The following is a 17,474-nucleotide window of genomic DNA, read 5'->3' as shown; positions in this document are numbered from 1 at the left end:
AAATCTGTTAAGACCTTTTTGTGTTTCATGATATATAAGTGTCATCGGCAAATGAAGAATTGTTGTACAAGCCATGTCTTAATCAGCTACATAAAATAGAAACAACAACGGGCCAAGAACCGATCCTTGTGAAACTCCACTCACCACATTTACTGGTTCTGAACTATAATTACCAATACGAACGCAAAATTTTCGGTTAGAAAAGCATGACAAGTCAAGAGATTATCAGCAATACGGAAATGCTAAAATTTTAATGTTAAACCGCTGCGAAGAACTTTATCAAAAGCCTGGGAAAAGTCCAGATTACCACGGTCCAGCATAAATCCAATTGCCGATGCACACCAGAAGGTTAGTTAGTGCTATGAAAGAAAACGAATTCATATAAACGGTTAGCAATAATACTTTTTTGAAAGTCGAATTATTTATTTAGTCACATTGGATATTACATTGTAGTTGAGTTAATAAATTTAAGTACAATACCATAAGATAAAATAAATCTTTTTACGTATCTTCACAAATTGTCAAGCAACCTTTCCAATTCCTCGCCATCCATGGGTGCGTCTACGTTGTATGTTTTTAAATCTACCAGAATACAGTCACACGTTCGTTTCAGCGTATGTATTTGCATGTAGGCTTGGATCTTCTCGAGTACCTCCATTTGATTCATGTATCTTCTAAAGTGTTTCGTTACGAATGGTCTGTGCATGGTCGGGATAATTCGTTTATTCGTTATTCCCACTTCTGTTATAATGATTTCGTTGATCTTCAGATCATGCATAAGCAGGTCGGGTTTGTTGTGTTTTATTCTATTATACATATTATTATGGACTATATGATTTGTAATCAGCTGGAGAGGGAGTTCATTTAAATTTTTAGAATTTATTATGACGTATCTAATCAATATAGGAATAATTGAAATTTCCAAATATGACGTACTTTTGGTATTTGGTTTTACAGGTTCTGAGTTGTTTTTGAATTTTGGTAAAAAGAAGCATATCATCGTCAAGATTTTCTTGATTAGTTTTAACAGTGAGCAAGATTATGAACACAAGTTAGCATATAGAAATTATCGGATTCTTATAGACAAAAAATCGAGGTGAGAATAGAATAAATAATTAACAATGCAAGGAGGTACTTATCTGAGTCAAAAAAATCTCCTTTGGTCTTACTGAATGAAGTAAACACCTAGAACTAAGAGAAAATTCAAGAACTAATCTTTCGAAATAACCGTTTCAATCGGAGCAACACCGGAGTAGAAACGAAGACCGCGAATACTCGATCAAGGGTTTAATCCGACGACATAATGTAAATATCCTCCATAGAGAAGTGACAAAAAGATAAATATAACGATCAATACTGAACTCAAAAGAAGTGACAATTGAAACCATAAATAAGAGGCACGACAACAAAATATGAAGCAGAAATATGGAACAAGTAGTAAAATTTAAGATTTAAGTATTTGGGAAAAACAGTTAACAGTGAAGACAATATGGAATATGAAATAAATGGGAGCAGAAAAACAGGGAAGTTATTTAACTGCACAAAAATCATAAAAGAGGTGGAAGCAGAAGTGATTAAAAGAATAGTCAAACAATTGTTGATATTTGAAGGTGGAACGATCGAAAAACAGCGATCAAAACGAAACAAGAAGGAAACGTGCTTCCTAAAAAAGTAGAAAGAAAATCCAAACGTGATTAAATTAGAAGTGAAACACATCCAAAAAATGGAAGATAGTAGGCTGGTAAAACAAGAGTACGAAGTAGGAACTGAGAAAAACAAACAAGAGAGGCCATGAAAAATTTCAAAAGAAAAAATAAGGACAGCTACCAGAATAAGAGAGATCAGTTAGATAGATATCGAAGGTAAATTTTTTGCTTCGTTTTTATTTTTGCAGAGTTCGCCTTGTTATTTTTCTAGTTTTCGAGAAAAATGGACCTTTCTAAAGGCTATCTTTATTTGAGATTGATTCTTACTTCGATAACGATCAGCAAGTGAATGGTAAGTGAAGAAACAAAGACCCGGTTTTTAGGCATCTCATGAAAAATTCCGTGGTGTTGCTGTTCTTGAATATAATTTTTTAAGGACACTCGGTTATGTGATAAAATTATTTAATGGGACTGGTAGTATTAAGAGAAAATGAGGAAGTTGCACGTTAACAAAACTATCTCCCGAGGCTGTTGAAAATGTCCGACATGTTGTAGACGATAATCCTCACACATCTCCAAGAAGGCTTTCGCAGCAAGTTAAATAACTTGTCATATTCAACTTGTCAGAAAGTTGTTAAAAAGTAACTGATGTTGTTTTCCTACAAAATACATATGTTTCAAGAACTTAAACCACCTGATTATGAAAAGAGAATGATTTGTTCTAAATGTTTTAATTAAACAATGTACAATGATCTCAATAATACATATTTTAGTGATGACGCCTGGTTCCATCTGTCGGGGTATGTAAACTCGCAAAGTATAGGGATGTGGAGTGCAGACAATCCTCACTCCTCCGAGGAGAATTGCAGAATGGATATTTTCAACATAACGGTGCAACAGCTCATACAGACGAAACAAATTTGTACTTCCTACGGGAATTTTAACTATAACAACCTTTTAATTAGCTCCAACAGAGACCATATCTACTCACCTCGATCACCTGATTTGACACCTTTAGATTATTTTTGGTTCCCGATTTTGAAAAACACTATTTTTAAACAATCCGCGACCTAAAAGTGAAAATTCTACAAGAGTGCGAATATGCTACTTATCATAAATAAATCATTTTAAATCCAACAAGGGTTAATTCTTATAGGCATAATATAACCAAGCTTCCTAAGTTTAGCTACAGATAACCCACATTCAGGTTACGTTATAAAATTGCAAACAACGGTAAAAAACTGCATGAATTATAAAAAAATTATAATGCAGCATTTTTCAAGGACTCATTCACTTAAAAAAAAGTGTAAAACGCGAAAATTGCTGGCCCGGAGTCTTCTTGAGAAGACATTATTTTCCTAAAAAATTAAACAAAATTGTCGCTAAAATCTCACGGCAAACATGACTTCTAAGTGTTGTTTATCGTCTCCCAGACCATAGTTAAAAATAAATTTTCTTTGGGGTGACTGAGGTGATCTTTAACAATAATAGTAGTGTATAAATCGACCGCAACTGGCAGGCTGTAACATTTAATTTACACCTGCTGACTTAAATTAAGTCATTAAATAAAAATTTAGTTTGAAATGCACTTTAATTTTCAAGCATATGAATTTAATTGATTTATTAACAATATGATATCATTGAAGGTTCACATATCGTGTGGTAAAAACTTATAATCAAATTATGCTAGGAGCTGTTATTATATACCTACACGTTTGTTCTAAATTCAGCTAACAATTGCCAAGTTACGCTAAGATTATAACTGAAATTGGATGCACTTATTCAGTGTCATTTTGAAGGATGGATTCGGTTATAATTTGTTTTCATCCCAGAGTATTTATTTTTTTAAGAATGTTTGTTGGAGCGATTTACTTTTCCATGCAAAATTTGAATTTAGTTCGTATTATATTATACTTAGTAGAGTTAATTAATCGTTCTTCAGTACACAAAAATATATTTAATGTTTTTTTAGGATGACGTCATAGATGTTCCGGATGGGTTTATACTGTAATTTTTTGTCACCCTTAAATGAGTTTTATTATCTTATAAATAATTAATTATTATTATTAAATAACAGATGTGTGCTCAGCACTTGACCATATAGACAATAATACTATGGTACATACACTAAAAAGTGTCTGACAAATTAAAGACAGAAACCGGCAGATATATGACCCTTAGCTTTTTGCAATACGACTCCGGCAATTCCGTCCTTATTGGCGTCACAACGAACTTCCGTAGGTGGTAAAAGATCATGTATTTGTAAGAGCCGTCATTGACTCAGTTTTTCATTCAAGTTAAGAAAGGCCTTATTTTCTGCCCCAAATTCATGCTACGTTTTTATGCGTTAGTATGGTAAGAAGTTGGACTGTACGACTGAAATCCTTAAAATAAATTTGTAGAAATAACTGGTCACCCTACGAACTCTCACATCTGCCTTCATTTTGAGTAGTTCCAAAATTAGTCAAGCTGCTAACTTGTTAATTCCAGATTTGACTCCACGATGAGTAGGTTCGAATGTAAGATACATTTTGAACTGTGCGAAGAAATTACACTTTAATGATTTAAGGTTAGAGAAACCTTCTTCCGGAAGAAATTTCAAAACTATTTCCAATTTAGTAAAGTGATCGTTCAGTTGCTACTATGACATCATTATATACCACGGATAGTAATAGTTCTCCATGCGGTAGGACGACCTTATTCATCAGTCGTTAAGAAATGCTTGAAAAATTACTCATTCCAAATAGTAGTCGATTATATTCATACTGTCCATTGGGAGTAATAACGGAGGTCAGTAGCTTTGACTTTGCAATGAGAGGTATCTGACGGCAACTTGACGTTAAATCTAAAGTAGTAAAATATAGTTTCCCTTGCAGTTGATCTATCGTGGTTGTCAATTCGTGCCAAGGGATATCTTTCCTTCAGTGTGAAAAACAATGTAAGGAGTAAAGGAATAAGATGAAGAATATAGTAAAAATAAATAAGAAAGAATTGTGGGAATATTTTGTAGAAGAAATGGAAAAGGAGTAGCATCGTACTTAGGAATTGTTTTATTTATTTTATAAAACAATAAAAATATGAAATCGGAAAATGATTAAAAAACATTAAGCAAATTTGAACAAATCAAGGTAAACAACGGCAAAAAAATAATGGAATTTTAGAAAGAATATTTCCAAGCACTACAAACTGCAAGTAATAGTATGAATGACGAAAGGAGGTCATAAACAGCAGGACACTGAAAACCAACAGACGTAGAAAAAGTTGACGCAGTAATGAACAAGCTAAAGAAAGGAAAATCTGTTGGACATGACAAACTCACTAATGGAGAAATTTTAAAATATTTGGTAGATACACAGACGGTAAATAAGACATGGGAAAAAGGAAAAATGCCGAAGAATTGAAAGTGGGGATAATTGTACAATCTATATTAAAGGTGATATGAGGGAATAAGTTAATTATCATAGGCTTCTCAATCCAATGTTATTTAATCCGGTAAAATAACGGTAGGATCTAAATTTCGTACAAAATGAAAAGCACTGAAAAAATTAAAAAATGATCAAAATAAGACTAAGATAATGGTGATAAGTAAGGGAAATACAAACATGAATGTACAGATAAATGGAGTGAAATGGCTCAGAGACCTTTAAAAACCTACATAAATATGTGTAGATATAGGTAAATAATAAAGTAAAGAATGAAGAAAAGGCATTTCTGGAGAAAAAGGGTAATTAAAAAGATCAAAACTTGTAGTATATCTAATGTAATTTCTGGTACCTACGTTCACAAACGGAAGCTGAAACTAATAAGAAAATAACATGATGAATATAACATAAAGCATGGAAACGAAATCTCTAGTGGGAATTACACTTGTAGTTTATGAAACCGTTTCAAGTTTTTACCCTAGACATCCATGTTCTTATATTCTATAACATTTTGCAGTTTAACTTTGAAACTGCAAAACTATTGTAAGCATGGTAAATCGTTAATCAAAATTTGTGCATTTATCTCTCCCCAAAAAATATTTTTAGAATTACTTATATAGGGTAACTCAAAAAATATGAATGAAGCAATAAATTTTATCAATCAACGGTTCGCCCTATTTCCTTGAAAATTTGAGTAGACAGTAATGTTACTATTAGTAATACACTGCACCTACTCAAATTGACATGCGTATCACTACCAAATTGTTAATAACGTCATCACAAAATATTGTTGTACAAAAACTCACTCGAAACAAACGCGTAGCACGATTCTTTACCTTTACTTTACCTCTACATACATATCTTTATTTTAATTTATAAGAACTATAAAAAAATAAAATTAGCAAAATCAAATCTTACAATTTTTCAAAAAAGCTGTATTTGTTGTAGGTACTGTAATTTCAGGAGCGAAGGAAGTTCTGTCCCAATAACCGTCTACCAATTTTTTGTTATTAGATCTACCATATACATACATACCACCTAAAATAGTGCAGATTTCCGTTATCCCATGTTAAATTTCATTAACATCACATCACAATAAAGGATCGTCAAGTGTAACAGATCTATAGAATCTATAGAGAAGTAAATCCAAAAGTATACCCAGATTTGTCACAACAAACTTTAAATTTAAATATCGTATCACATGTTATGCGATCTTGAATTTATTAAAAATTAATAATAAAAAAATCAAAAGAAATATGTCGGAGTTACTAGCTACATAATAAGCTGTGATGGAATTTTTAGGTGAGAAACCTACAATTTTCGTTTTTGTAAAAGATTTGTTATGAATCAAAAACAAATAAACTTTTGGTGGATGCGCCAGGTTATGAAATAAAACAGTTTTCGTCGACTCACATCAAATAATGAGTAGTTTGCATTCAAAAATGAGCATAAAAAGAAATTTTTGAATTGATTAAATTTAAAAACAACTAAATAAGCAAATACTGAAATTTCGTAAACGACATAGTAGTAACAGACATTACTACGTGCTATTGAGTAATTATAAAAAATTTTAGTATCAAAGTTTTTACTAAGTCAATAGTTAAAAACAGCTAGATTACCAATTTTCTGCACAAGTTTTAATATCAAGCACTTTAAACCTTAGTTCAATACAATAACATTACACACTGACAAAACGAAATTTGAAAAATCTTTGCAATATATCTACTTCTCAGAATTAAAAAAACGATTGTCCATTGTGGTCATCTGAAATCAACGTTGTTCTCTTTAATAAGTACACGAGAGTACAGGATTTTGGCGAAAATCTTATTATCATGAAAAAACGTATTTCTAGAATTAACTCTAAATTGTAGAATGAAATCGCTGAAGCTTAGAAAAATTTAAAAATAAATAGGATGATAACATTTTGTACGGAAGAGAAATATTTTAGAATTTTGTATACGTAATATCGGATGTAGATGTAGTGTATGCGAGTGATAAAATCGATAATATTTTAGTTAGAATAAAAACACAAAAAATATTTTTATAGAAAGCAACGTAGAGAGTATATTGAGTGATAACTGTTCGATTTTACTTATAACGGCTGAAACAAGTCTGGGTATAGAAATATTGTATTCCACTATTTTTTGATATTATAATTTCTATATTTAAAGCGCAACAAATTGTGCTTAAAAAGCCAAAATAAATGGATGACTGGTTATCGCTGCGAAAAATTCTGTTTGCATTATTTTAGAAAAAAAATTCAGGCCGCAGCTGTTTTAGTAAAATTTGTTTTAGATTAGGTATCGTTGACGGATTCATTGTGAAATATTATTTTACAAATAATTATCTTTGAAAACTGCGTAATTTTACGTGAAGCTTAAGTACTCATTCTAATTCCACGTTCCCCTATTTACTTTGGTTCTGTAATGTCGATTTTAAACTTAAATATAAACATACCTATTTACTAATGTATCATTCTCGGACAAAACAATATGTAAACAACGTTTTTGTGTCATATTTGTATAACGTCGACCATTTGTCAATGAGAGCTGTAATGTTGTGTTAGAAGGTAAATTCCAAACATTAACATTGTGATAACATGCACATTACCTAAATCTGAAAATCCTTAATTACTATTCAACTAATGCATACAAGCGTCCGAAATCAACGTAATTTATCAAACGTGGTAAAATATTGATGTTAAAATATTTGATAGAGTGTATTGTCTCTCTCTGGATTGTTTCACATCGATGTTTTGTGGTATGTTCCGAAACCCTAATGGAGATTTTGCGTGTAATAAGTACTTACTCGTGTTCTCGATAATCACAAACGAGTAATTTTTGAACGTTTTTTATGCTTTTATATAAATATAATTTTAAACACCTTCATTAAATCTAAAAACGAAGATAATGAAAAAATTATTTAAAAAAGGCTAATCTGTTGTAATTTCACGTCTCTGGTGACATAGTATATTGTTTGTTTAAAAGCACAAATCTGTAAGTTTAGATATTATAATAAGATGCTAAAGATACGCCACAACGTAATATTAATGAGTAATATCCCTAGAAGGAGAGATGGTTTGCTTGCTGGAACTACAATATTTATATATGCAAAACATTACAACAACACATTTATCATAAACTTTCATTTTCCAGTACAAATACTACCTTGTGACAATAACTTATGATGCACATTTTTCATCATCCTGCGACATCTTAGACAATAATGTACTTTTGAATTAAGCTTTTCGTTGCAGGAAACTTTTTACCATTTTCTCGTTAAAACAGAGCATAAAGAAACAAGGATTAATCAACAATAATGCAGAGACAGTAGTAATTATTATTAATGACCTTTTAACAATTCTACGATTATATTCATCATTTCTTTGCGCATAAATCTTCAATCTCAAATCGTTAGTATATAATTAATTACATCGGCAATTTAACAAATATCGTAGTTAGTTTTTAATAAGTTTTCAACTAATGAGTAGGTAACTAAAATCACATTATCCCTCGAAGTGTCTGTATCTTCTCCGCCTCCTCCCCGGGTTTCAATCTTCGAGCAAGCAACATTGATAAATTTAACACCATTTTTCTTGCTCGTCTTGCATCCTTTCTAAACTAAGAACTAAAATAGTAACTTTGAGTTTTTAAATGTTTCGGGTAAATGAACCTTTGATTAAATGCTGTGTCTAATCGCAAAATGGATCTACAAAACCGAATTTTTTGGAGATGAATCAAATATTTTACTAATTTCCGGTTCTTTGTTCAGAAATGTGGCGGAATGGAAATACTGGATGACGTAAATTTAATTTCAATGAACGTTAAGACACACAAGGTGTCCAAACCTAAATTTATAGAACTTATTTAGCAATAACATCATTAATTTTATTAGTGTTTGCGCTAAAAAGATAATATGTAAACTGAATTATTATTATTTGAAAAAAGGGTACCAAACTACACTTGCATTGTTTGCAAATACCCTCCAGAATTTTATTAGAATTTTATTATAATGTGCAAACAGCAGTTTTGTTTTTACTTTCTTGTACAGTTGTTCTAATCTTCTAAGGAGATATATGAACAGGTCACCTATTTATACCTACGTTTCAGATTTTCATGATGCTCTTGCAAATATTTAAAAAACATATAGTGTTATTTTCCGTTTTTTTAAAGCAGGAAAGTGTAGTTTATTGATTTCAGTCGCTTAAGAAAGGCACAGTCGATGTAAAATAAACGTCATTTTTAATAAAAATAAAACTTCATCAATTTTTCGGATAGGATTATATGAAATTTTTATGTAAGTATATAACATAAAGGTAGTCGTGATTTTATTGTGTTCTCTATTTGAAAGACAAAGTATCCAAATCATACGTATAACCTATCTTCTACGGTCGGTTGTATCCAAAGCACTATCTCGTAACCCTATTCGATTTCTGATTTCCTAATTACCTGTTACAGACTTGACATTCCTGTACTACATTGTAAATCCATTCCTATAGATAAGTTGTACTTCTAAGTCATTTTTAATTTACCAAACTTCATGTCCAATCAATTCCATTCACCATTATTTATCCCATATATTGTTACCGTTTTGAATGCTTTTTTTCACCACGAGTAATTTTTAGATTCTATGTTTTATTTTATTCTCACTTTATGTCGTTCTGTCAACGTTAGGATAAGAAGACAAGGCTCCAGGAACGGACAATATCACCACAGAAATGATAAAGGCAGGGAAACAAAGCCCAATTCAAAGAAACAGAGAAATCATCTTGCTTAGCACAACAGCGAAACTGTACTCCAGAATATTGGAAAAAAGGTAGATAAAAGCCTAAAAAGGAACTATAGAAGATTCAGAATTCGCATTTAGGCCGAACAAAGGAGTCGTAGATGGCTTCTTTATTATAAGACAGATAAGTGAACATACCCTAAGAGCACCCGGGGAAGTAATCTATGTTTCATAAACCGAGGCCTCCGACAGGGTGGACAGAAACGATATATTATTATGAGAATTATTGCAGAAAAGAGAAATAAACGAAAAATTAGAGTATTTTGAGTGACAGCAATCTTAGACGAAGGCATAAAAGATGCAAAGGGATAAATGAAACAGTACAAAGTAGGTTAGATATTGAGCAATGGAAGAAGTAAAGATCTCCACAAGAAAAACTATAAAGGAAAGAAAGAAATTTATATGAAAATCAATACGGAGATAACCAAGGCAATGATAATAAGCAACACTGAGAAAAACCATGAAGTAAACCTGAAGGGTAGGTATATAACTCTTTAGAATAAGTACCCACTTCCAAAAAACGTAGGCACCATAATAGAACAAAATGGAAAACTAGAAGAAGAAATTAAAATAAGGACAAAAAAGATAAACAGACTCTTTAACAGTGTAAAGAGTTCCTTCTTAAGTAATAAAGACATATGTACCTAAGCAAATAAAAACAGATATTTAAAGGAATAGTGACACCAATACTTACATTACGGTGTGAATCTTAGACGACAATAAACTGTCAGAAAAGGGAAGACACAATGCACCAAGGTGAGGTTTCCCAGAAAATTCGGGGAAGGAATAAGAACTACCGACGCTATCAAATTTTCATCGAAGAGGGACAACTAAATTGGATGGAACCTGTAATGAGAATTGAAGAAGACAAAGAATATACGAATTTGGATTAGTCAACAGAAAACGAGGAGGAAGACCAAGAAAAATATGGAGAGAACAAGTTAAAGTGGCCGCAAAAAAGAGAGACATCAAGTGGAACGATATAGCACAAAAAAGAAAATGATAGAAGGAGCATGGCAATGGAAACTAAGTCAATAACTCATCCCAAAGGGTAAACACGCTTAGAATTAAGTAAGCTAGTACTTAGTATAAGTCCGTGTTTCTGTAATCAATCTTGTGTCTCTCAAAATAAATGAGTATGTTAAAAACTAGAGCTAAAAATTTTAGCTTTACCTTTACTTGTCGTTTAGAAATATAAATCGTAAATATTTTGTACATAGGGTTATTATATCATGAGAATTAATTTTTATTTGTTTGTCTTCTTTCAATTAAGACAAGTTATAATTTTAACTTTAAAATATACACAGTTTTGTACATTAATATTTAACGTGCTAACATAGAACATATTCGGCAGAACATTTTTTTAAATATAGGACTATAAGAGTTTTCCATGTGGTTCTTTCGTTTATTTTCAAGGTGAAATGTGAACAACGCACTCGTGAAAAATAAATACCCCTCGTGGTCGTTTCAAAATATAAATTTCTTCATTTCCAACTACGTAGTTAGGAATTGACTACATTTTTTGACAAAAATGTGACCACTTAATGCGATGTTATAAAAATACTAAAGTCAAGTTTTTTTAATAAGACATATTCTTGTAAGCATATAAAACTAATTATTTTTATTTTTTCTTAATACGCTACACTTTTCGTTAACTATGTTGCTACATCAACATGAGATTTCTTGGTTACTTATCCGAACCTATTCTACTAATAGGTGTAGAAGGATTGGGAGTTTGAGTTGAGCTTGCTCTGTTTCTAAGAAACTCTTTCTAACTTTTTTTTCATATTACCTTAGCTACCCTTCTTTCAAGCCTTCTAACCATGTGTTCCCAGTTGACCCCTTTCTGCCACATTTTCTGACGACTCCATATTCAATATTTATCTAATTTTTTCGTTTCTTATTTTATTGCTTTTAGTAACCCCTACCATTTTTCTCAGAAATTTCATTTAACAAGCCGTCAGCATTCTCTTCTGACTTGCTGGTAGACTGCGCGACTTTGGTCTCTATAACAGAATTGTGATAATACACCTTTACACCTTCATTTTGGTCTTTCTAGACACTTTCTTCTTACTTATGAAAGATTTAGAAAACAGTACAGCTTGTTTCTCGTATCTACGCTACGTAACTGGATATCATCCTTCCCTATGATCATTATTTCCGTTTACTTGATATTTAATTTCATTCCATATTTCTTCAGTTCATCCTCCAATTCGAGATATTGCTTTCTGGGATCTTTCTGCTTGGTGCACATGATATTAGATCGTCTGCGAAAATTAACCACCCCATTCTCATAGTCTTCAGTTTTCCGCAAAACCACTACCATTCCCTTTGTCTTTGTCTTAACTTATTTTCCTATTTCACTATATCATTAATATAAATAGGAGATGACTTAGAATACGCCCCTGTTTTATCCTTTCTTTTTTTTTGTTAAAAATTTCCTTGAGCCGTTTTTCTATATTCTCACGAGGTTATTTGTTTTCCAGTGTTTTCCAGTGACAGCTCATTTGTCGCCTTTGTTATCGAATGGAAGTAGAATTATTAATGTTTCGCATCTCTATGATATTTTTTTTTGTCTTCGTTCAGTATTTTCTTAACGCCACTTCACCTTCTTTTTCCATCTTCTTCAACATTTTGGGTTTTATATCATCAATTCCTACTGCCTTCCCATTTTTATTTCCCGAGTGTAAATTAAGAAAGTATTATAATCGAGTCCATCGGGCGACTCACTACTTTTATATTTTCTAGACGTTGTATGTATTTTAGGAAAGAGCGGATTTTAAGGCAAATGCCTTTTCCGTTCGCCTAAGCCATAAACCGATGTGATTGTAAATCAGCAATTATCACCCAGTAAGTAGCCTTTTACCGCCCTTCTTTTGTTAAAGAACAAGCTATTCCCTTCTTTTCGCAGGTAAGTGTTGAATCTAAGGGTGTCCTTGTCTTTTAGTTTAGGGCAAACGAGTTGATGCAAGAAAACTATAGTGCACTTTCAGCATGGTTGTATGATATAGCAATTGACTCAGCGGTTAAAGCAGTGACATTAAAAATATTGAAGCACTGCATTTACATGTAGACGAGGAACTGAAATAGCAATTTTTTTGAAGTAACATATTTCTTTATTATTTACAATTAATAAAACAAAACGAATAGTTTACTCCATTGTGGCAGTGATTTTTGAGAATTACATCTCTCAACCGACCAACGGTTGAGAAACCCTGGAATCTCTCAATGTTTGGGATGGTTTATGGCTTAGGTGAACGGAGTTCTGAAAACACTATATAAATGTGTATCTGAGAAAATGCTTTTATTTGAATCCTACTTGTTTTTGTCTATTAGCCTATTTTTGACTATGAGTGCCTTTTTGGACATATTCGACCTATTTTACTTTTTTTCTGCCCATTTTGTTCTTAAATCTGAATTTTGTATACCCCTAAGCACATGTTTCTTAGGAAGGTCACATTTAATATTTTCGGTACTAAGTAAGTAGATATAAAGAAAGATAACACAACCCGAGTTTTAGGTAAAGTAAGTACGTAGGTTTCAAAATATTGAAAACACCCATTTACAGACCCCAACACAAGATGTGTATTGCTTTTCTAGGAAGAGGTTTGATGTGTTAAATATCTTTCCTGCATGATTTAGTTGTTGTGTTGGCTTTTCGTAAAGTGAAGTTCAAAAGTGTAAAAGTGTTTTAAAAATTGTTTATCACCTAGTATTTTGTGCCATTTTAAAAAATGACCAAGTCAAATCGTCTTTAAAGGACAATTTAAGGGAAAGGAGTAAAGCCTGTAGGAAGTAAGTATAATAGATTAATGTCACACAATTCAGATGGGATGACTTTGCTATGTAGTAAGATAAGTAATCTGATGTAAGCCGAACTTAAATTTGGTCTGTGACCCCATTCAGGTAGGTATATTATGGCCAGCAAAAGTCAAATATGAAAAAATAAAACTGTTTCTAACGGATGGCGCTGCGTAGGTTAAATGGGGTAGATATCTGGAATTTTATCCCAATGTAATTCATGTAGCATGTTTGGGTCACAAGCTTAGTAGCTGAAGTTATCTGGAATCAATATGAAGATGTCAATAGTTTAATCTCCAACGTAAAGAAAGTAATTCTGAAAGCTCATTTCAGCATCCAAGTCTTCCAGGATGCCTTACCGGATTGTCAATTGCCTCCACAACCTGTTCTGACACAAGATTGGGTTCATAGATTGAAGCAGCAATATACGTATTAATGCGCTCATTTTGACGATATAAGAAGCATCTCAAACATAATTTGGCTTAAACTCATTTTATCATCTTAAAAACAAGTATAGGTAACTAGATTAGAGACCTTAGGTCAGTCTGTGGATATAGTAAGGTAATTACATATATGTATAAACAATTGGAATATACCAGATATTTTACAAACAAATACCGGGGACCAAAAGCTTAAACTTGTCAGCAAAGTATTACAAGGCGAAAATGTAGAAAAAGATTTAAAAATGAAACCCACTGAAATTTCTAATTTTAAATATGCTCCTTTAACATCGTGTGATATTGACAGATCCTTCTCTAAGTACTTATAAAAATTTCCTAACAGACAAAAGGAATTTTTTTCTGCCGACAATTTCGAAAAATATCTACATACCTAATTTATTATGCCAAGTCTAAATCCCCGTTATTTTAGAGCCTATTTTGGCTTTTTTTACCCTAAAATCTGCTCTTTACCCACAAATGTTTGCCCACTTATTAATCTCCGACCGATATTCCGTTTTATCAAGCCTTATTTTTTCTGATATGTTTTCTTTCAAAATTCACAGCGTGGAATCGGCTAAACCTTATGTCTCCATAACTGGAGGAACTATTTGTCAAACAAGGAACCCGCTGTCATGCTAACCACTTTCGGTTTTGTTTATGAGAGAACTCCAAGGCTAACTCTATTTATCAATACTCCCTCGTATATGTCACTTATATATTTTTTTAAATGCTACATTTGTTGCTGTCTACGTAATTATAAGTAAGAATTAAATTTTGATTTTTATAAATTTAGGCGATTAAAGATACAAAGACAAGTATAACAAACAATACCTGTATCTAATACATTGATGGCTTTTACAGAATTAACAGAATTTTGTCTACCGTCAAAGTGAGTAGTGTGTTCGATGCAAAAGAAAAGCCGCACTCGTGCCAATTTCTACAACATTGTTGATTATACGTTCTGCAGTGTGACTTGTGTCTGTGATTTAGTATTTGCCAAGTTCATCTTGGAAACCGCAGAGTAAAGAGGGACACTCAGTCTACACTGGTCGATTCTAATTTATTTTTCTGAATTTAAGACGTGACAACAGATGGTCTTATGCGATAGGATTTAATTTTAAGTTTTCTTAATTTATTAAAGTAAAATAATTGTTTTATGCATAAAAAATTCGGTTGCCAGAGAGTATTTATTATAAACTGGGTATATTTAGGTGGTTATGTAGGTACTTTCAAAACTTAAAAATATCGTAAAGTTGTTTTCACAAAACTTTTCTAGCCTCTGAAAAAATATTCTAGCTAGAATTTTACCATACTGGTATATTTGCTATACTACATTTCGTGTTTTTTTTTTCACATACCTACCTAATTAATTTTGTTTTTAGATGACGTCATCAGTTTCCGGAAGAAATGAATAGATAAGTAGAATTTAATTAAATTTCTGAACTACTACCTATCTAGTAGTGTACCTAGTTTGCTTGATAATTTGACAATAATCAACTAGTTTAATTTCTACGAATTAAGTTAAAAAGTAGAAATAGATTATTAAAATATGTACTTGCTTTTTAAAGGGACCTAAAGTTTTGTTGTAGTCGCTTTTATAATAATAATTATTGTTGAAATTACTCATCGAATAAAATCTCCCATAGAGAAGCAAACGACAGATAACACGTGTATTTTTATCTTCAGCAAATTATCAAATGCTGAGACAACATGAAATTAGGTATTCATAAAAACTACCCAATTACAGTATAGATAGGTATGACTTATCTACTTACTACGCAAAAAAATATGGCTTTGAACTGAAGATAATATCTGTTTGTATAAATACAACCTGCACAGTAAGTAAAACAATGGATAGTTTTTGAAGGTATTGTATAGTTAATATATACCTATCAATATTGAAAATTTCAACTAACAAAAGTAGGTAGTCCTACTGGCTATAATCAGGGAGATATCCTGAGTAACTAATTAAACAATAAGTACTTTAGCAACTACTACTAAAATTTGCTAGGGCTGCTTTGATATATTTTTTTTTTGTGTCACCTTGTTTGAATCAAGGGCGTCAAATAAGGATGTGTCTACCATTTCACATAATAATTTTCGTTTAAATTTTCAGGAAGTTTCGTCTACCCTTTTCCAGGGATTACATATACACGATCGCTAGAATGTATGGAAACGGTTAAATATCTTGAGAACCAATTGTACAAATCAACTGAAATTAGGTAAGTAGCAGTAGGTAAAGTGGTCGTCAAATTATACCGAATGCTGCCTGGGGCGCGGTCATTGAAGTGATTAGGATGTTTGTAGTTTTTATAACTCTCCAATGTTTGGGCACAGCATACCTCTTATTTAAGTACTAACTGAATGGTAAGCGGCATTCGGCCCAAATTTATGGCATCTATAAACTGTGGTTAGGGGTTTATTGAGCGCTTGAGGCGTTCAGCTTATTGTGACAGCTACTATACATTTGTTTTTAAATGGCAATACCATATAATTAATGCATTTTTGAATTGAAAATAAATTATTTGAAATAAGAATAAATAAAAAAAAGTAACATAGTTACCTTTGAAAATAATTTTAATTTCACATGTAGGTAAGGTGTTTCTTGCAAAAATGATGGAAGTGTTAATGAACTTTCAAAACCTGACAGGCCAAAAACTACTACAAATGATGAAGATCACCTTAATGCTTAATGTCTTCTTAGACACAACAGAAAATCCCAAAACGTCACTGCAACAATTAGCGCTGAATCTCAATGTTAGTAGAAAATCAGTTCTAATAATAATGAAAAAGGAAAAGTTTCACCCAAAATCTGTTTAGTTCAAGAGCTAAACGAAGATGACTTCGATCAGTGGCGGCTCGTGACCTCTTGAAATGGGGGGACACAATTTGAATGATGAGTTAAATACGAAGACATTCAATAAAAATAAGTAAGGATTTCTCCACATACCTTTCTGCCTTCGGTCAAAATTTTATGTTCATCACATCTAAAAGTTCATTTTGGACAGCTGTAGGCGTTCCTTTAAAAACCGTTGGTTCCTTCAAATGATCTAATAAAGTCCAATTCACCCATAAAATCAATCAGACCGGGAAATATACCTGGATTTTGTGATTCCGTACTTTCGTCATGTCCACGTGAAGCAAATTCAAACACTTCACAAAATTTTATCCACATTATCAATCGGGGTAATATATGGCGATTTTTGTCGACCCTTGCTTTATGTGCCCGAATATTATTAATATAAACGGTACATAGTTGTTTCCGAATGTCTGTATTACCGAGAAGATTATCCAAAAATACTAATCATACGTATTCGCGCAGAATGAAAATTAAAACCCGTGATAGTAACTCAATCCTGCCGAGCACTGTCGCAACGGGA

General features: G+C 32.1%; 1 protein-coding gene across 1 annotated transcript; it reads right to left on the bottom strand.

Moving 5' to 3' along the window:
* Positions 1-511: 511 nt before the first annotated feature.
* LOC135128775 (uncharacterized) lies at positions 512-817 on the bottom strand. The gene has a single exon (XM_064055854.1). It carries the CDS (start codon positions 815-817, stop codon positions 512-514), a length of 306 nt encoding a protein of 101 aa, XP_063911924.1.
* Between the last annotated feature and the right edge of the window lie 16,657 nt (positions 818-17,474).

This window comes from Zophobas morio, unplaced genomic scaffold (genome assembly GCF_036711695.1).
Source record: "Zophobas morio isolate AGI-343-1 ecotype UQ-CSIRO unplaced genomic scaffold, CSIRO_AGI_Zmor_V1 ptg000014l, whole genome shotgun sequence".
Classification (NCBI taxonomy): domain Eukaryota; kingdom Metazoa; phylum Arthropoda; class Insecta; order Coleoptera; family Tenebrionidae; genus Zophobas; species Zophobas morio.
This window is presented reverse-complemented; position numbering and strand designations above follow the sequence as displayed.